The 21,421-nt window shown below is 41.9% G+C and overlaps 1 protein-coding gene across 2 annotated transcripts; it reads right to left on the bottom strand.

Annotated features, from left to right (window-relative positions):
• Positions 1 to 230: 230 nt before the first annotated feature.
• Positions 231 to 20,541, bottom strand: pitx1 (paired-like homeodomain 1). 2 transcript variants are annotated; one of them, XM_020928982.2, is made up of 4 exons: positions 20,508 to 20,541; positions 18,936 to 18,990; positions 4,282 to 4,484; positions 231 to 1,397 (listed from the first exon to the last, which is right to left on the bottom strand). In XM_020928982.2, the coding sequence occupies exons 2-4, from the start codon at positions 18,979 to 18,981 to the stop codon at positions 837 to 839; spliced, it is 810 nt and encodes a 269-aa protein (XP_020784641.1). In that variant the 5' UTR covers positions 18,982 to 18,990; positions 20,508 to 20,541; the 3' UTR covers positions 231 to 836. The 2 variants fall into 2 exon arrangements, with proteins under 2 accessions (XP_020784641.1, XP_055004549.1); XM_055148574.1 differs by lacking the exons at positions 18,936 to 18,990; positions 20,508 to 20,541 and adding an exon at positions 9,707 to 10,095.
• Positions 20,542 to 21,421: the final 880 nt, after the last annotated feature.

Raw genomic sequence — 21,421 nt, 5'->3', positions numbered from 1 at the left:
AGATCTGATCTGTAACTTGTAACCTGTGGTCACCTTTAAGGTGTTTAATGCCATACTGTGGAATGTTCTAGGCAAAGCATCAATATCTCCAAGGAGACAACAGTGATATGTGCCCTCCACCAGAAAAGTTCCACAGTGGCTCTTTAGTAACACTCTGTTAAAGGGGACGTGTGCTGAACACAAAAGAGCCGTGCGCCGAGCGTCAAATACAAGTCTGTTTTTTTCTGGCTTTATTCAAACAAAGATATTTACGATGAACACAAGAATCACCTCATGGACTGTTACACTTTAAGCATCAACATCGTCATGGTACAAAACATGCGGGGCCAGAGACAGCGCCCCCTGCAGACAGAAGCGTTTTATGTACAATACCCGTCCCACTGGGTCAAATGACAGTGTGCCGATGAGAGCTGCATAGAGGATGGGTAACAAAGGTTGATCTTTATTTCAAAAAACAAAAACAATAAGTAAATGTTGACTCTTGGACGGTTTCATGTAAAGAGTTTATGGCAAATGTGCAGCGTGTCACCAGTTTTCCAGTAGCCCCCAAAGCCCAAACTTCACAAGAATTAAACAAATGTACAAAGAAAACGCGACACGTGCTGAGAACATGTCCCTCTGTGATTGGTCAGAATCCTCCCGGTCACGTGACACGGCCATATTTACATTATAGACATACAGGAGGTTATGTACAATGTAACACGCCTTCATTAGAAATCCACGGCTGGTAAACGCATTAAACCCGCATATTCCACGTCTGTCTCTGTTGGTGGGAAAGTGACTAATCCAGTTTGGTGTGCGTGGCGCGTGTCCGCGTCAGAGGGGCGCGCGCCCGGTCAGCTGTTGTACTGGCACGCGTTGAGGCTCGTGCCCAGGCTCGTGCCCGGGCTTTGCAGGCCGCTGTAGCTGAACGGAGGGTGCTGTTTGGACTTGAGTCTCAGCGTGGCCAGACTCGAGTTGCACGTGTCCCTGTACACGCTGTACGGAGACCCCGGGGGGCCGTACGGGCACGCCGATGACGTCATGGCGGAGTTGATGCCCGACGTGCCGATGCCGTTCAGGTTGCTGATGTTGTTGAGTCCCGGTGCGGCCATGGCGGGCACGGCGGAGTGGCCCATCCCGGACGCCATGGTCATAGAGATGGAGTTGGGCGACGCGGAGAACATGGACTGTGACGTAAGCGGGCTCATGGAGTTGAAGAAAGGGAAGTTCTTAGTGGAGAGCGGCGCGGGCGCGAGTCCTTTGTTGGTCCAGTTGTTGTACGTGTACGCGGGGTACATGTCGTCATAGGGCTGCACGAGGCCCCCGAACTGCGGCAGGTAACTGTTCTTACACAGATCCATCTGCTGGTTCCGCTCGCGCTTCCGCCATTTGGCGCGTCTGTTCTTGAACCACACCTGCACGAGAGACACGCACGCGTTTAGCAACGGCACATCACATCATTCAAATGAAAAAAACACACACACACATATATATATATATATAAAGCAGATTGAAGGCTAAAATACAGTTTTATTCTCACAGATGGTGTCTAAAACTAATTCATGAGAGCTGTTTTTTTTTTTTTTTTTTTTTTTAGCTGTCTAATAAAAACGTTTGATTTACTCTGAAACCGCTGTGCGTAAAGTCACAGGTGTAGATCTGTGCGTAAAGTCACTTGGACACTCGGCCTTTGGCCCGTTACGCACAGACACGCAACTGAACCATGACGAGACTTCACCGCCTCAATGTGCAATAATCACATGAACCATCTTTAATGTGCAGTAATGTAAATGAAACTCTATCAATAACTTCTGCCCCTGCGCCGCTCCTCCTCATCGCGTGTTTGTTGTGAACTGTGTCAGAGACCGAAGATCGTCTAGATTTATTCAAAAGAGACTTCAGAATCTCACGCTTCCTGAGCTGTTTAACCTCCAACAAATGGAAGATCCTGGAATCTTTGTATTTTGATAAGTAAAAATGACAATTTTGCGCTGCGCTTCTGTGAACAACTGTAGGACACCGAGGAGTCCAGTAGGTCCGGTGCTTTTCTGTAAAAACAGTGGATTGTTCTAGTTTCTATAAAGGAAAGTGCGGTGATCTGTGTCCAAGTCATTTCCCTTGTGAATCAGTAAAGTTTATCTGAGTCTATCTCCAACTCCCTTCTGTTCTTGTCGGAGTAAATGATGAACACGTCTCACGGGGCTACTGGCCCCGTGGCTTCATTAGTTTAATTTGAAAATCATAACGAACAGCAAGATCCAGTCTCCTTGTTTTTACTTGAATTTATATTTCATCCAAAAAATAAAGAGAGAAAAACATCTTTAATTGTTTGTATGGCCTATGAGATGCAGGATAATCAAGCGCGGGAAAAATAAAACCAGTGAAAATCTCTTAATATGTGCGAGTCACTCAGAGCTACTCCAAAAAGATAAATATTCTACAATTGTCTCCAAATGTACGCACACATTTTTCCGTTTAGTCTGGGCCTCTAAAACGCTGCTGATACAAGGCCGCGCGGTCTGCAGGTCTGAGCCCGTGCGTGAGGCCCGTGCGTGAGGCCCGTGCGTGAGGCCCGTGCGTGAGGCCCGTGCGTGAGGCCCGTGCGTGAGGCCCGTGCGTGAGGCCCGTGCGTGAGGCCCGTGGACGATGCTTGTGCGCGCGACCCGTGACACGTGAGACGCGTACGGAGCGGAGCAGGCGCCAGATGCTGAAAGCTGAAACCCGCCTCGATTGTCCGCTTAACTCCGCGACACATTCACGCAAAGCCGAGTCTGCGCGCGCACGTCTCGTGTTCGTCCGGACTCATCGCGCTAAGAGCTCTGCAGTAACGTACATCCGGGGACCTACAGAAGCTTGAAATACTGCGGAATATTCTGGAGTATAGTAGTGGTGTAGTCCTGTGCGCGTTCTGTCCCCGGTTAGTTTTGAATTAGACCTGGTTCCATAAACTTTTGTATAGTCTTGTTTTCTTTTCCCTTAAGAACTGGTTTAGTCCCGGTTTGGACCTGGTTTAGTGTGATTTTTGTCCTAGTTTAATTTGGGGTTAGTCTTGGTCTGGTCCTGGTTAAAATTTGACCTGTTTAGTTCTGGTTCACGTTTGGTTTAGTCCTGTCTTAGTCCTGTTTTTTTCATGGTTGAGATCTGGTTTAGTCTTAGTTTAGACCTTGTTCAGTCCTCCCTCACTCCTCGATTATTTACACAATTAGGCATAACTAGATTGATTAGTAAGTACTGCGCATGTGTAAAATGGTTATCGGGTATTGTAAACTGCGTTCACATTTGCGCGCAGCACACAGTGTCTGGATTAAACCTGGACTACCAGAACTAAACCAGGTTTACATCAGGACTAAACCGAGCTCAGCCCTGGACCAGAGTGAACGCCGCTGCCTTTAATTACTTCTAATGATTGTCAGGCTCTCATTGGCCTTTGCGTTCTCAGTGCGTCGTGCGTCAACGTGCACGCGCTCCATCACTGTCCAAAAACAAACCGGTTTTACTCGGCCTTGTGGAGTGGATCCCGTAACATGGAGCCGTGTAAATGGTGACGGGTGACTGACAGCGGGGATGTTTCTGACATGTCTCTCTTCTTCTCTCAAAGCGGCTTCTCAAAACTGAATCCGACTCTCTGCGTAATGAAAACATTCTGCGCCACAGTCCACAAGTACAAAACACCTACTTCTGACCTGGAGATGGGTCCCACTGCCCCGACAGGTTTAACCCAGAAGCACGGAAGCACGGGTCAAATGCAGAGGGCCAATTTTCACACTGTGCCAATTAAGCCATGTGTAAAATTTATGCGTAAAAGTTGTGCCTATATATATGTTCCCTATTTCCATGGCTTGTTGAAATGTACTAATTGTTTTTATATTGTGTCTGAATTTGAAGTGAACTGAATATTCAACAAAATTCATATTACGTTTTAAATAAAATTAATTGTTTTCTAAAATATTGATCTGATCCTGGTTGATCCTTGTCTCTCTCTTTGCGCTTTGCGCTTCTGCGCTAAATTTCAGTCTCGCTTTTTTTTTTTTTTTTTTGAGTTTTTGCGACTTGTGCGTCTTGTTATATAAATTTAAAGTAATTGTTTTTATGTTTAAACTGTTAAATCTATTTCTTATTCATATATTAATTGTTAAAAGGCATTTCTTGTGTTGGTATTATTTTTTTGGTGTCTTTTCTAGCGTCCCTCATTCCTGTTACGCTTTGCAACTGAGTTATGTTGTGCTAAAATAATAATTGTGCTAGTGATGTTTGAATTGTGTCGTGTAGATGTGGATGAAGTCGATGTGCTCATCTCACCCGGACCCGTGCCTCGGTCAGGTTGGTCCACACCGCGATCTCCTCGCGCGTGCTCATGTCCGGGTAACGGTTCCGCTGAAACGTGGCCTCCAGCTCCTGGAGCTGCTGGCTTGTGAAGTGCGTCCTCTGCCGCCGCTGCTTCTTCTTTTTCGGGTCGTCTGCGCCACCGTCATCCGCGCGGAGCTCCACACTGCGCTCCTTATCTGCGCAAACCAGAGAGTCAGTAATGCGCAAAGACGATGCACATGTCTCAGGATTCTTATTTGTAAAGCACCAAGACATAAACCAACATGATACAAAGAGGCTACAGACAATAGTCTACAAAAGAGAATAAAAACAAAATGGAAAACAAATCTCCAAGAATGCAGTTTATTAAAAAAAATCCTCTACATGAATGAGCAAAAACATATAAAACTTATAATTAGAATACTTATGATAACCCCCATATAATTATATCGTTATAATACTTATAATTAAAAACCTAAAGCTATAATTAGGTTCATGCAGAGAGACACAAAACATAATACAAAGGCTACACTATCTAAAACGCCAAAAGCTGTAAACAAAACGACAGGCCTAAAAGCTTTGGGTTCAGCCTCGTGGATCATGATCTTGTATACGTCTTAAACAAAAGACCAAATCAAATAATAAAGCCGATAGAAAATATTATACAAACACATATTAACGAAGTAATCACGGTTAAATATAATGAGAGCTCGTTTTATTTCGCACAGCACACAGACCAGATTTATTTTGTAAACGGAGCTATTTTTGATTTCAAATATGAGATGTGTGTTTACGCAGGAGAGACTCGTAACGGCGCATTTTAAAGCTATTTTTAATTCACTTTATATATACGACATGATACATTAAATGCTCGTGAACGCATCACTGTAAATAACACAACACAACACAACAGGGAATAATACCCACTACTTGTAAAAACGTAGCTTCATTTTGACCTTTTAATAATAATAAAAAATACAATATTTTTTACTTTGTACTTTTTTCATTTAGAAATCTGACTGACAAAGATGACTATTTTTAACTTTAACAATACTGCACTAAAAAATAAAAAATAAAAAAAATAAAAATAAAGTAAATAAATAAATACATTTTCAAAACAATTTAAAATGTAAAACGTATGTAAATAAAACACCTAAGCCCTGTTCACGCACCGCTGTTCCCACAGACGCGTAAAAGTGCGCGCCAGAACCTTTGTTTATGTGGAAAATAGTTTTACAAAGACAAAACCCTGCGTCCCCCAGTACTTCTTTTCTTCTTCTTTAATTCACGTTTTTGCCGCGTTTTCCATGACTTTATAATAACATTTGAAATCATAACACACACACACACACACACACACACAGAGAGAGAGAGAGAGAGAGAGAGAGATTATTGTTCTTAACATTGTGAATAAAATGTGTTTGTGGTGGTAAAATAAAAGTTGATAATAATATAATAATAATAATAATAATAATAATAATAATAATAATAATAATAATAATTCTTTTGAAGGCACATGCGTGTTATTGGGTTGTCTATAACCCACAATGTCCCACACTACCGCATTAAATTTATAAATGTCGGCGGAGATGCCACGGGACCGAGTGACAGGTCAGATCTGTGGAAAGGCAAATCCGCTCACAGAAACAACACGTGTTTTTAAATGCAATGCACAAACATACAAGTTAATAAACAGATACGTTTAATGCCGTACTGTGGAACCTTACGGGAAACTCCATGAGATCTCCATGGAGACAAGCTAGTTACAGACTCCCGCCCCACACCAGAAATGTTACACAGTGCAGCTTTAACCAAATGTTTGCTGTTCGTGTTTAAATTGTAGGGTTGGGGTTATGAGAAGTGAATTCTACGAAACGAGACATTGGGACGAGATTTGGTCAATACCAGAGCCAGAAAAGACCAGATTTTGATATCAGTTTTAATAAATGAATTGTGGGGTTCCGTTCAGTTTAATTTCAATTATTTTTTTTTGTAATTGTATCGTTTTTTCGGTCATTGTGTTACTGCTTTTTGAAACTACAACTTCTCTAGAGAAAGTTCACCCCATTTTTGTCCAGTCCAAATGTAAACACAAAGAACCTCACAAGAGCACTTTTCTCATGCGCGCACAATCTCATGGCAATCTTATCTCGCGAGATCTTGTTTGATCAGTAATAAATAACTGTCCTCGTTCTGGCATTCCCCCAAACGAAATGCTCGCGTCTCAAACACGTCTTCGCTGATGATTACCCGAAGCAACGTGTCCGTGCGTCGCGATAAAACGCGCTCTGTGTTTTTATCGTTAACTCAAGGGTCAGCACGTGCAAAGGTTAATCCCACGCGAGAATCCTCCCATGGATGTTTGCCAAAAATAAAAGCGTTTCCAAACTACACTCCACAATCAGCGCTTTGCAAACACAGCCCGTTAACGTCCGCTCCAGTGTTGCGTTTCACATGGTACAGACTGGCGATGCGCGCGAGAAATAAACAAACGTTCACGCTAATTATTTAAACCAGTGACAAGGACAAGTCACCGAGCCACGCCGCAAAATTTACATAAAGCAACAGACTTTTGACATGTCCACATCTGTTTTACGCACTGTGGAAATATTAGACTAATCTGAAGCGCAGCTGTAGTGGTGGAAAAAGAAAAGTAGTGCGTGTTTGTACTGCAGTAAAAGCACAAAATTACACAGCTAGAAAAGTACTCAATTGCAAGTAGGCTAAAAAACTATACTTCACTAAATGTACTGTAAAAATACGCATGCAATATACTACTAAAATCACTAGTTATTAACGCAATTGGGAGTATTTTTTATACGAAACCTGATATATCAAAATGGGTTATATTGTTTTAAACCACACTTGTAAAAACTTCTGTCTACAAGGTTTGATTGTGAAGTGCGTAATTGGCACAAGGAGCGCCCTGCCTAACTGCGCTATGGGAAAGTGAAAAATGTACAAAGGAAAACATAACGTTATATATGGTCGTGAAGTTATTTTAAACACCATTCCACGTATTCTCTGAGCTCTGGCCAATCAGAAGAGACGAGGCAGAGCTGTCCCCGTGTCTCCAGGCGCAGAAAGGAGCACAGACGTGGAGTGGGACCACTGATTAAAAATGCAGTACAAGTACAATTACACGTCTGGAGCAACGTAAAAAAAAATTACAGTAGGCTTATATATGTTTTAAAATCTACATTAATATAGTACGAATACTACGAATACCCCAAATACTACTCGATTACAACATGACGTCAGTATTTGTAATTAGTTACTTTCCAGCTCTGCACACGGCCCTTGACTGATTGTCTCCCCGCACTTAAACCTTATAAACGTGTCTCCCGCGACCCTGCGCTTTTAGTCGGAGTATATTTATAGCGCCTTTAATGCACTCTCTGACGGGGGGCCAAGCGCGCGCTCTGCCTCTCCACGTCTCCTGGCGCATTTTTCCCTGACAGACCCGAGCCCGCAGCCAGCGACTGTTTGCTCCGCTCTGTAAACACGAGAAAGAGCAAATGCGTGAGACCGAGCGAGACCCGGCCGGAAGATTTACTGCCACGAGTGTTTGAAAGTCTCGACATGTGCGTAGCGGAATGACGCACTGGCGAGGGACGTAAACTAACGTAAAATGAGAAATAAACGGTGTACAAAGCGTCAGTTTAAACAAATGGACTTAGGGGATCAGACGTGGCAGCTATAAACGTGCGTAAACGTGTCAATTACGTGCGTAAAAGAAACCATTAAGCAGTACATTAATAACTATGTGTTGCTCCAGTCATTTTCAAGTGTTATAAAAGTTTGATAAATGACAATGACGATATTCAGTGTCTCCAAATGTATTTGATTGACACATTCCTCGTATTAACTAAAGCTCAAATAGAAGTGTGTTTATTTTATACGAATGATTCTAAAACTGTTGTAAACTGGGCTAAGTGGGCGAAAGAACAGACCTAACCTCTCTAATATTTTTTTGTTTTCAACTCTGTGCAAGGCTAAACTACTTTTTCGGCCAGTGAATACATATTAGTATTTGTTGAAAATAAAAGACAAGATAATTAATCACGTAAAGTGCGTAAGTACAAATAACAGAAATTATACGTGAAACTGGCCACGACATTTTCTTGTATAAATAATATTCCTGTGCTGGAAACACACTGAAGTCTGTTGTGTTATTATTTCACACTCAGTCAGTGAGAATAATGGACAATTGCAATATGACACAGCTAAGCGTGCGTAATGTGCGTAAACACGGTCATATATAAGTTTTAAATGAGCATTAATCTCGCAAAGTTAAACGTGAATGTCATGGCGTAAAATGTTCCGTGATAAAGCTGAAAATAATGTGACAGTGGGCCCCTCTATTATGAATGATGAATACAACACACAGGCGACGCGTGCGTAATGGCCTTTTTTACGTCAATCTCATCACGGATACACACTTAGAATTACTCGTAAAGAGTGATATGTCCAAAAATCTCAGACTGTTCTCCCAGCGGTGCACCTATATAATACGTGTTTGTTTTGAGATGGTTTGTTAATCTGTAATGGCAACAATTATGCCTGACTAGCCACGATAAAAACAGTAAAACAACCTAATGTGTCTTGAAATTTGAGACAAAAATATACAAATTTTGCACGCGCTTTTAATATATTTTCCATATATCTGTTTGTCATTCAGGTTCAGATTAGTTCAGTCAAATCTGTGCAGAAAGCCGTAACTGTCATGAATAACTTCAAGTATTTTACCACCTACAAATAATAGTCTATTTTGTATTGGTCCGAGATACAGTTTTATAATAAAGTAACGATTTACGTAACGTATTGGACAATTAGACAATTTACGTAACGTTTCGTGATCTTGCGCAGTATAATTCTGGTGCAGATTTGTGAATTGGACTGGGAGTGTTTTTTTTTGTTTTTTTTTGTTATTTTTTTTGTTATTTGTTTTTTACCTTCGAGTTTCAGACAAAGCAGCTTTATTCCAATATGTTTCGACATTTGTTTATTAAATGAACAGACCGACTTTCATTACGCTCCATTGGTGTGTTTTACATAATATGATTGACAGAAACTTGAATAGGCGACGTATCAATTTACTCCCTCAAAAACCGATTCAGTCAAACTTACATTTTGTTAGTCACTATGTTATACTATAATTATCTAACTAAACTGTGAAATTGTGCTATTTTACTTCTCTATTTTGAATTTTGTGCAAGGCTTAAAATGACTAAATATTAGTCTGAGTTGAAAATAGAGGACACTAAAGTAAACGGCGTAAAATGCGTAAAAACTCGACATCTTCGTGTATAAACAATAAACACTAAATGTTGGAAGCATAAGGAAGTATTACTTCAGAATCAGTGACTATGTGTGCGCTTCGAAGCCGTATGAACGGAAGTCTGCTCTGTTCGCGTACCTTGCAGCTCCGTGTCCGAGGACTCGCTGCTGGAGTGCTCCACGGTGTCGCGCCGGTTGTTCGCGCTCCGACCCAGGTGAAAGTGCCCCATGTCCCGGGCGTGTGAGAGCTGTGGCTGCGGCTGCGGAGGGGGAGGCTGCGAAGGCGGCGGTGGAGCGGCGGAGGGGGCTACTCGGTCCAAATTCATCCCTCCACCAAGCGAAGGGTAAGTGCAAAAAAGCGGAAAAAACGCAAAAAAGTCCCGAGACGGTGCGAAATCATCCGGGTTCCACCAAGAAATCACCACAAAAATCAGGCGACTACTCCGTGAGAATGAAAACAACAAGTCGGCTCCGCGTCTGTCTCTTTCTGGAAGCGCGTCCGCCGTGTGTGTGTGTGTCCGCCGCGGGAGAAACCTCAGTCCGCAGTGCGCTAAAAGACACTCCGCTCCTCACTGCCTTTGCCTACGCCCCGCCCACCGCAGAGTCACCGAGCAGCAAAACGAACGGCCCAAGTCAAAGGAGACGTCAAAGCGCGCAGGACTCCCAGCTCCGCCGCGAGAGATGGCACCAGGCCAAACCCCAGTTTTAGACACTGGACAAGAAATGAGCTCCAATTTACTTGTAAAACTGTTGTCCAAAGGGTTTGATTGTGAAGCCTAACCGTGCGTAATTGGCACAAGCAGCGCCCTGTCTGGTAACTGCGCTATGGGAAAGTGTAAAAATGTAAAAACGAAAACATAACGTTATATAAAAATGGCCGTTAAAAGGGCGCGTTCTTTATGTTAGTGTGTGGAAAAACTAAACCCGTCCAGAATACGTGGCCACAGGATTTGACTATAGCTGCACCAGAACGCACCTAACTACTGTGCGTAAATGTTGATTTGAATGTTGGCCCGTGCGTCTTTGCTTGGTTTTCCTTTCTGTCTCCAAGTATCGCCCAAAATCGGAGGACATTTTAAACCACACGTACCAAGCACAACCCAGATATATGGATTTTGAACAGAGACAAAAAACAAAAAAAAAACAAAAAAAACAAACAAAAACAAAAACTTGAGCTAGTTTTTCGGGTTGTATTTTTCACATCGAGGCCGCTCCGTTTTGACTTGTGAGCTGACTTCTGCAGATGCCGATGTGAGAAGAGGCACAGACACTACAATTACAGTTTTCCACCCAAAACCCCGCAGTGAAGACCCGACAAAGACTTTTCTGACAGTTACTTTGAGCCTAATCCGTGAACCGTTTGAAATAATATGCAACAAATCTCGCCCCTGTGTTTGTGCGTATTCTGCTTAATTAAACCCAGCTTCCCTTAACCCGAACTTTAATCTACGCTTTGAACACGCGATTCTCTGTGAACCTTTAGTCCTCTGGAGCTGGACTCACGGCTGAAAAGCGGCGGTCTGCGCAGGCTCCGAAGGGCCAATTTATTTAGGGATTTTGGTGAGGTTTATCCGGATAACATCTTTGGCCTTGGAGCCTAAGAGCGCACGGACCTCTTCAAGTGTTCTTTCCTTTACGCAGACTCACACGCATAGACCAACATACGCACGAGGACAATGTGGCAGGATTACAATTTATTACAAACTTGGATTTTAATTCTTTTATTTGGTAAAGATTTTATGCTTGGGATTTGTGCGTATGCGTATTTTTTCCACAAGTTGGCCTAGATTTCTTTTCAAACAATATTTCTACAATAATTTTGGTAACTTAAAAGAAGCAATTTGCACAACTTATATCAGTCCATTTCTAACAGTTTGAATGAGCCTCTTTCCCGTTGAGATAAAGGACGCTTTCTGAGGCGGAGTGAACCCGCGGACCTCTGGCTTTCATACATCACACGGAGAAGATGCGGTCGCTCTGTTTTGTCACGTGCTCTGCTTTGGAGTGTCTCTACGTTTAACTCATTATATTCACTATTGCTCTGTTCGACAAAAAGAAGCGGCTAAATCAAGATGTTTGGACTCACTGTCAAATCCGGTGTCAACGCGGTTTACGCGCGTCAGCTTCAGTTTGGCTACCTGCAGTTTTATTTCTGCAAGTCAATGGATCAGCTCTAAGACAATAAAATAAGATGTAGAAACGGGAAAAATAGACCATTAATACACATCGTGGATTTGAAATAGTTTTGTGTCGCCATAGAGAGCAATACAAGCCACAGTTCTTTGGTGAAACTGGTAGTTCATTCAAAACTATTCGAGTGAAATATATGAAAGAAAACCCAGATGTGCTTTGTATGTCTCGGCCCGCGCGCGCGCTCTGCGCCGTGTCCAGGTGCCTGACTTGGTTGGACTTAAATAAACACGTCTTTGGCCCAAAGCCGCTGTTGTTGCTACTGTTGCCTTTAAAATAAAACTGCGCACAAAGAGCGCGCTTTGATCAAGGCGCGTGCGCGACACTCTCACTGTGACAAATGAACGATGGCAGCTGATAACACGCACGCGCTTTGTCAATTCAACAGACCGTGTCCAAACCGCAGCGAGTGGGAATATAAAGGAACAAGGACGTGTACACTGTGTTTGTGTTTCTAAACAATGCATCGGTCTGGAGTGTCACATTCTTAAAGGCAAATTAAAGAAGATTATAGTTTGAAAAGTTCAGAGTCCATCAATGAATGACAAGAATATACAGAATTAGACCGTGGTTAACCAGAACAGATATTTCAATACACGCTCTTCTCTTGAGTTCGGGGAGGAAGGTCAAAAGCGGCCGTTACCATGGAAATCCGCCATGTTTGGAGCAGTAAGACTCAGACAGGCCGATATCAGCCAAACAAGGTTAAAAAGTCAACAAAAGCGCGGTGGACCAAACCGATACCGGGTTGGGTCCCTCCCGGTAAACACATCCATCACTCCAGCGTCACATTTGAACGTTTAGTATTAGTATTTAATATGAACGTTTAGTATTCTCTACACTTTTAGTAAGTGACTTTTCTTAGACGCGTGTGTTTAACTCTTGCGCAAACCAAATAGGTTAAAATATGAGCAATATGCACAAAAAATGTGCGCCACTGTTTGGAGCGGGTGGGTCTATGGGCAACTGAGGAAAAGTATAACGCCGAATGTTGTGGACCCAAAAATACAAATGAATCACCAGTAATCAGATACAAAAGGAAAAAGTACATTCTCGCACAAAGCTGATCATCTTCAGTATCTTTAGTAATATTTGGTCACGTCGTTTCCAGTCACCCATGTGTACAGAATATTAGGCTGCGATTGCGCGTCTTTGTGTGTGTGACCTCGGGTGAATGCGCATTGTCTGTCCAAACTCGGCCTCTTGACACATTTCAGGTTAATCCGCGCTCTTGTTGTGTCTGGGGCGCTCCCTGTGCGCAGATTACGCACCTCGGCTCTTTTACCCCGCTCTGGGTGGGATTGTGACAGGGACGGTGGCGCCAGGCAGACTCCCCGGCTCTCGGCGCTCGGCTCTGGGCCTGAAACGCGATCAGAGCCGCTCAATCCCCCCGGAGGCTGTTCTCAAGGAGGACCCTCAGAAAACACTTGTGTCTGTCCGTTTCACACGCGGGCACAATGTGAGCAGCTCCGCGGCTGCGCCAGGGACTGAGAAATAAACCAAAAGCTACAGGGGAAACTACAGACAGATTATTATTATTATTTTATTTCTTTTTTGGTCAGTTTGGTCTCTGAGCATTCAAACCTTTATGTGGAAATTACAAAATGATCCACTCTGCACTGAAAGATGACAGATTAAGTTTTAATATTTCATTTAGTCAACTCAGATCCACCGAGTTCTGTGGGACAGTGTAACTTCAACCACCGTTTTCTCAAAATGTATTTCCCTTCAGAGGGACACAAGGATCACCTACACCAAACATTACAAACTTGTACCAAAACGTGACCAAACGTACAGAAGGATTTTATATCCAAGTCTGATTCATTTATTATTTATTTAATTCCAAAATATGACCCAAATTTTGTATTTTTAGGCACATTTTCTGTCAGATGTTGTTTATTCAAATACTAAATAAGAATCCAAAATGCCCTGTGTACATAGGCCTATATATTTTTTGTATCTATGTCAACAACAAAAAAAGCAACACATTTAAACCTGGGTCTTTTCATGTTTCTGTTTTGAATGTGAAAACGTGACACGATGAAAAACGTGTAATACATTTTGTTCTTACATCTATGTGAGGAAACTACAGGAGAAGTTTCGAAATGTTAACTCTAAATTTACGTTTTTTCCCTGTTCGCCTGCAGACTCTCACCTAAATGAACCAAGATGAGATGTTAAATGTTAAATGGCTTAACTTTACTCCAAATTGTAGGTTAAACATTTCAGACGCGCACATTCACGTAAGATAAGGTCGAAATGACACGCATGCACTGCAGAAAACAATCGAGTTTACCAATCTGTAATTTTGGTTTTGGACGATGCAAAAAAATAAATAAAAAATGTGGTGGCAACTTCAGACTAATTTAGAGCAATGAGGAGAAAAACACACGTCATTTTGCATTATAGCCCTTCACCATAGACTTAATACTTTATTCAAAATATGAACACACACACACACATATATATAAAATCATTCTAACACTATGCACAGCTGTGTCTTACGTTAGAAAGTCCAAAACTGCAAGCTAGATTTTTTTCAAGGTACGTTTAAAAGCTCCAGTTCTCTTCCAAAGGTTCCGTTCGAGTTGACCACATGTGCTAATAACTCACTTGAACAGGCCATTGGCTAAAACTGTATAATTGAGACAGAAATTCCATGGCCCCTTCAGTTCCGCTGCTCTAAAGCGCTTTCACTTTTGGCCTCTTCTGTTTTTGGCTTTTCCCTCTAAATATTTGAACCATAACCGTCGTCCAAGTCAAGCGGCTCCAGCCAAACTCTTATTTTCTAAACAAACCCGTTTTTTACCTCCCACGTGGCCTCCGGATGCGCGCTGGTAACGTGCTCATTAGGCCTATAGCTGCGTGTTGCTGTATAGAAACGCAGCCTGTATAAGTGATGGTGCGTCATGCGTAAAAGTCATGTTCCAAGCGCACGGAAATGGTTAAATGGCAAATGTCTTGAAAGGCACAGTATGTTTTTCCCCCCACTAAAATAGACAAAAATAAAAGCATGTTTTTTCATTTTGGTTGTGTTTACTGAACTGAAAAACATGCGTCCTTACTGTGAGCGGGCTTGCATCTCCACAAACCTGACTCTTATTAGGCCTGGAGGGGGAGGGCCGTCACCTGCGTGTCTCTATGGAAATATTATTATCTTGATTATAATATTCCATTAAACACGAAGAATGTTCCGCAGCGTGAATTAACGTCCTGTTTCCATGGAATCATACAGGCGACATACCACTTCCAGAAAATGTCATACTGTAGCTTTAAATTATTTGAAACACACTAGAACACTTCCATATCAGCTCTTCTCATTCTTAAGTATTCCATTTAAATATGAGGACTGCAACAGGAGATTCAGAATCCAAATAGACTCATATCTTTTGCGACAGACTTTTCCCCACACTCTCAGCTACAGGCTTTTTCTATTTTCACGAAACTTCTCAGTTCATGATTTTCTGACTTGATGAAACTCGATGAAGAGACTTGAGGTGATTGTACGCAAACCCACAGGACTTCTGAGCTGTATGGCCTATGCAAAAGCAGCCAGGGGTGTAGCTCCAAACTCTAGACCCTTTAGTTTAGGGGTGGGGGGTTCATAATAATAATAATACATGTTATTTATATTGCACTTTACATAAAATAATTTCAAAGTACTACAGGTCAAAACAGTGAAATAGTGGGTTAATTTAGTGGTGATCTTCTGAAACCAAACAAGGGACAAAACCAAGACTAAAACAGGACTAACGTGGAGCTAAACCGAGGAAACCAGGAACTAAGAAACCATAGACCAGGACTAAACCAGAACTAAACCTGGAATAAACCTGGGCTAAAACAAGGCTAAAATGGAGCTAGACTGAGTAAACCAGCACTAAACCAGGTACAGGAGCCTAAACTATGCAGCACTAAACCAGGACTAAACCAAGACTATCTTTGGGGGGGACTTTGGGGCGGCAGTAGCTCAGTTGGTAAGAGTTTGTCCACTGATCTGAAGGTTGGAGGTTTGAATCCCTCTCTCAAAATAAAATAAAATAAAAATAGCAGCGAGGGAGTGTAGTGTCCTGGGTACAAATCATCTTAATGGGCCCACAATACATGCGTTCTCATAAAAAATATATTTTAGAAGACTTTGTGAGGGGCCCCTCTTTGCATTAGGCCCTTAAGGACTCTTCTTTACTGCATTTGTTTCATTACACAGCACTTCTTGGACACTCTAAATTTCTTGACACCACATAGAAGTTTCATATGTTTATTTAAAAAAACAACAACAGTCAAATGTTCAACTCAGAGAAAGTATATTCCATAAATGAGACGATCCTGTAGTTTAAACAGGGCCCAGAACATTGAATAACTCAGACTTTACACATTACAGTTACCTTCACGCCTTTTTACATTTCTCTGTTTCTTTCTCTTCCACAAATTCACTAAATACATAATGATGATAAAGTTAACTTGTGTTAAATGTGTCTCTCCAGGTGCATTGTGGGACATGTAGTTCTGGGTTGGTGAGTTTGGTAGTTCTCAGAATAATGTGCCTCTAATCCAAAAACTGTCGGCCTGCTCCACAAGTCTGTGAGTGAGGAGGACCAAGAACTAAACCAGGACTGAACCAGGACTAAACCAGGACCAAGGACTAAACAAGGACTAAACCAGGACTAAAACAGAACCAAACCATGACCAAAGACTAAACAAGGACTAAACCAGGACTAAAACAGAACCAAACCATGACCAAAGACTAAACAAGGACTAAACCAGGACCAAGGACTAAACAAGGACTAAACCAGGACTAAAACAAGACCAAACCATAACCAAAGACTAAACAAGGACTAAACCAGGACTAAACCAGGACCAAGGACTAAACAAGGACTAAAACAGGACTAAACCAGGACCAAGGACTAAACAAGGACTAAAACAGGACTAAAACAGGACCAAATCATGACCAAAGACTAAACAAGGACTAAACCAGGACTAAACCAGGACCAAGGACTAAACAAGGACTAAACCAGGACTAAAACAAGACCAAACCATAACCAAAGACTAAACAAGGACTAAACCAGGACTAAACCAGGACCAAGGACTAAACAAGGACTAAAACAGGACTAAAACAGGACCAAACCATGACCAAAGTCTAAACAAGGACTAAACAAGGACTAAACCAGGACCAAGGACTAAACAAGGACTAAACCAGGACTGAACTAGGACCAGGGAGTAAACAGAACTGAACCTGGACCAATAAGGAGCGAGCCACCTCTAATAAAGAAAAAGTTAATCAGGATACAGGACCAAGGACTTAACTAAACTAAACCAAAACTAAACTATGACTAAACCAGTACTAAACCTAGACTAAACCAGGCCTAAATAAAGACCGAAACAGGTCTAAACAAAGACAAAACGAGGATTAAACCAGGACTGAAACTGGACTAAACCAGGACTCAACCAAACTAAACCAGAATTAAACCCAGCCTTAAAGCGGGACTAATCGAGTGCTGACGAACTCAGGGTTAAACTAGAACTAAACTTTGACTAAACTAGGACTAAACTAGGACTAAAGCAGGACTAAAGCAGGACTAAACTGTTAATCAGATGTATTGTAGCCTGGAGGAGGAGGAGGAGGAGAGGGACGGGAGTGAAACCGGAGACTACGGAAACCCGAGAGGGACACACAGGAGGTGTTGCCGTGGCGATGGTCCACTCTGACCTGATAAAACAGGCCAAAGGACAAAGGAGCCGAGCACTTAGAGAAGAGAGCGCAAATTAAGCGATGACCTTCCGAAACCAAACAAGGGACAAAACCAAGACTAAAACAGGACTAACATGGAGCTAGACCAAGTAAACCAGGATTAAACCAGGACTAAACCTGGACTAAAACAGGGCTAAAGTGGAGCTACACTAAGTAAACTAGAGCTAAACCAGGACTAAAGCAGGACTTAACCAGAACTAAACCAGGACTATGGAACCAGGACTAAACCAGGACTAAATCAGGGATGAAACTGAGACTAAACCAGGATTTAACTAGGGCTAAACCAGGTCCTTAACAAGACTCTAAACCATGCAGCACTAAACCAGGACTAAACCAGAAACAAAATCAGGAGCTAAACCAGGATCATGGTGGTCATGATCATGATCATGATGGTTATGGGCCGTTGGAAGCATCATCCAGTCCATTTATAAGTTTTGCACATTATGTCAAAAAGTAGGTACATGTAGGACTTACTTTTATTTCTCTCAGATACACGCTTAATTCAGAAATATGAAATGAACAATTGAACAATTATACTTTTGTGTTTAATATGAAGTTTAGCCCTGCCACACTTTGGCTTGGAGTTTAAAAAAGGATTTTTAAGTGGAAAAAAAAACAAACAAAAAACATTCATTAAAATCCTCTGACATTACTAATAGAATGGGTCGGTTCACGACTGGTTTAGAAGCGGAGGTTTCACACTCTAAATCACACTCACTCATCACTATTTGACATGGATTTTGTTTAGGAATTGTCTCATTATTTTTCACTCCTTCCCTTTACTATCCGCATATGGCCTTTCATATTCGTGCTGTTTGGGAACAGGGACTGATGACTGAAATGCGCAGACAGAGTTTGATTGGCCTCGCGCGTCTCTGTCTCCGTGCGTAAAAACCGCTCCAACGCCCCCCGTGTATTTTCAACTCTGTCTTTAAGAATCCTGAGTGACTTCTTCCTTCACAATAATTGGATGTAATGAGCGCGTTCACAGCTGTTCTTGGCTTGACATTTCCTCCAAACCAAAAAAAGCGCCCCTCCAATACGGAACATTGTGGGGTGACTTTTACGCACCGCTCTTTTTGGTCCCAAATCGGCTCCAGACCTCAAAAACATGTTGTCCTGGTGCCTTTAGTTTACAATCGCGCGCTGTAGTTTTCTCCAAGCATAAATCTCTCTTAATGAATCAACCCACGAGCGCGCGCACTGACTTAGCAGCGCCAGCACGTGCCCGCGCTCGCCATTTGCATCTTGTTATCCCGCGCGATCCGCAGCTTCGTTAATGACCTCATATCTCACACTTCTCACACGAAGGCTGGCCCCATAAAAGTGTGCCCGCGTGCGCGCTAACGTCATGTCTGCTTGGTGTAAAAAAAAAAAAAAAAAAATTGAGGAAAATGGACAGAAAAGAGGAGCGCGTGCGTGCGTCTCTCACCTGAATCCACGCAGGACAGCGCGCTCTTAGACAGATTCAGCTCCATCCCACCCGCCTGCAGAAACACAAACACACGGACACAAAGATTAAACACACAATTAAACAAGTTTCGTTTTTATTTAATCCTAAGAGATTTTTTTTATATATATAAAGGAGAGAAGCGCTGCAACTGCCGAAGAGAAGTGACGAATGCGCAGTGAGAAAGGGACATGTTCACGTTTGGAACATTTCAAATAAAACAAAACAAAAATCTTGGTGTTGTGTAGTGTCTGGTGAAAAGGTGAGTGAGTCAGACGTTGAGCGGAACACAGATGCGTTTCAGAGCAGGTTTAGCTGTGACTACAACGTGTGTAGATTTTGTTTGATTGGCGGTCACTTGAAACGCTGTACGTGTTATAAACGGGATTATGATATTACGATCTTCTGATGAAGTGTCAGTTAAAGTGTGACGAGTCTCTTATTGCAGTCATTAGTGTTCATTGACCTCGCGCATGTCATTAGGGAGTGATTTGAACACACACGGCAACATGTCCATGGGACATTGACTTTGTTTTGGACTGCAATTAAAATAAGGCGTTTGCATGTATGATTCATATTTATTTATACATATGAGCAAATCTATAAGTTAAACATAGCCTACCTCAAAGTATATTTGTTTCAGTTTTGACTCTTTTGTAATTTGTTTGTTTGTTATTGACTGTCTGAATGTGTGTACTGATAAATGATGAAACAGATGGAACATAGTCATCGGGATAATTCTGGCATATTTACATTGGATGTTCATTAATATGCAATGTCCCTTTACATAAATGAATGTTTAAATAATTATAAATAAATAAATAAAAATGATGAAGAATGAAGATGAAATGAAATGAAAATGATTTAATATAAGAGACTGTGTACGTACATTTGGCTTATTTTGTCCTAATTTTTATTCCTAAATTGAATTTGGTCCTTAAATCCTGGTTTAGTCCTGGTTTAGTCCTGGTTCAGTCCTTGTTTAGTCCTTGTTCAGATATTGTTTAGTCTTGGTCTTGTTTAGTTCCAGGTTTGGTTCGAGTTCAGTTCCAGTTTTGATGTGGGGGATGCACAAAAGTGAACCCGAGACAAAACTGTTTATGTAAAAATTGAAAATAAAAATGTGACAGTGATTTTTATTTTTTATTTTTTTGCAGCTCGTTTCTGTTTCTGCAGTGTGGATTGGAGCTGCGCATTTTCAGTTTTACAATACAATTTCAATGGAGATATAAAAATGAACATTCAAGTGAAAACGTTCTAATGTTTTAATGTTAACAATTTATAAGACATTTTTACGCATGGTAAAAATACGTGCACTTCTCGCATCACACGCATGGTCGGAGCGCGTCAGCGGTGCCAAACCTCACGTTTACATGCTCTTGTGATGCTATGACGGGAAATGAAAATATTTTTGTGTTTCTGTCTGCGAACTTCACAACTTTTCTTCATTCAAAGTGAAAATACGTCACAGTCTGTTTTTGTCTTATTCATTATTATTAAACGCCTTTACGCACGAGTTTCCAAACGAAGTCTGAACCTCCGGGCTGCACTCACCGGTTCGTCGCGCGAAAGTGACCGAGATCCTTGCTTAAACTTCAGGCTGAGTCCATCCAGCTCCGTCCGCGGCGTCGGTAAAATCCAGTCCGATTTTAGGCTCCGAGTGTCCAAGGCAGCGTGCGTCACCCCAGCGCGGCTCTGTCACGTCGAGTTTCCTTCGCAGCTGGAGCCGAGGAGACGTGCTTTTCTCGTGCGTCGTGACGTCACTGCACCCCACACGACCCTCTCCGTCCACCACCACCACCACGCGCGCGGCTTCGGTCCCGATCTTGATCAATAATCGATTTTTATCATCATCAGCGCGAGGCAGTGACCGATCACGAGAGCGCAGACGGCACCATTACGCACCCGTCTCCTGAAATCAGACAGGCTTTATTTCATATTTAACATGATTTGTTCAGTCTCTTAACATGAATTTGTGTAATTATTATTTGATTCACATTTTATGTATAATATTAATTCACATTTGGATGACATTTTTGGCGTTATTACCTCCCATGACACACACAGACTACCAAACAGGCCTGTCATTTCTTTCTATTGTTCTAGACTGTGCTAAAATGTTCCTTGAAAATGTATTTCAACAACTGTCCTCAATATGTTTCCAAATGTAACAGCTCAGCGGATTTAGAACGGCCTTACTTTGAATCACAAACAGAAACCGGCCTGTGTCCTGCTTTGTTGGAGTCGCATGGATTAGTTAAATGGGACTTAATTCTAATCTTATAATTTCCATTAAAATTAATTAAGATACTAAAGGCTCACACGTATTAATTATATTTTTTATGATTAAGTTTAAGGTGCGGCCTTATGCGACATCGGGTGTGATTTGTTGTAACAATAAAACACAATCATTTGTAATTATTACGATAAGTAAGTAAGTATTTTTAATTTAAGGCTAACAAACAAAC

The sequence above is a fragment of the Boleophthalmus pectinirostris genome, unplaced genomic scaffold, assembly GCF_026225935.1.
Source record: "Boleophthalmus pectinirostris isolate CB_2022bp ecotype Guang Dong unplaced genomic scaffold, ASM2622593v1 HiC_scaffold_12, whole genome shotgun sequence".
NCBI lineage: Eukaryota > Metazoa > Chordata > Actinopteri > Gobiiformes > Gobiidae > Boleophthalmus > Boleophthalmus pectinirostris.
Note: the sequence above shows the minus strand (reverse complement) of the source record. Positions and strands in the feature narration are given on the sequence as shown.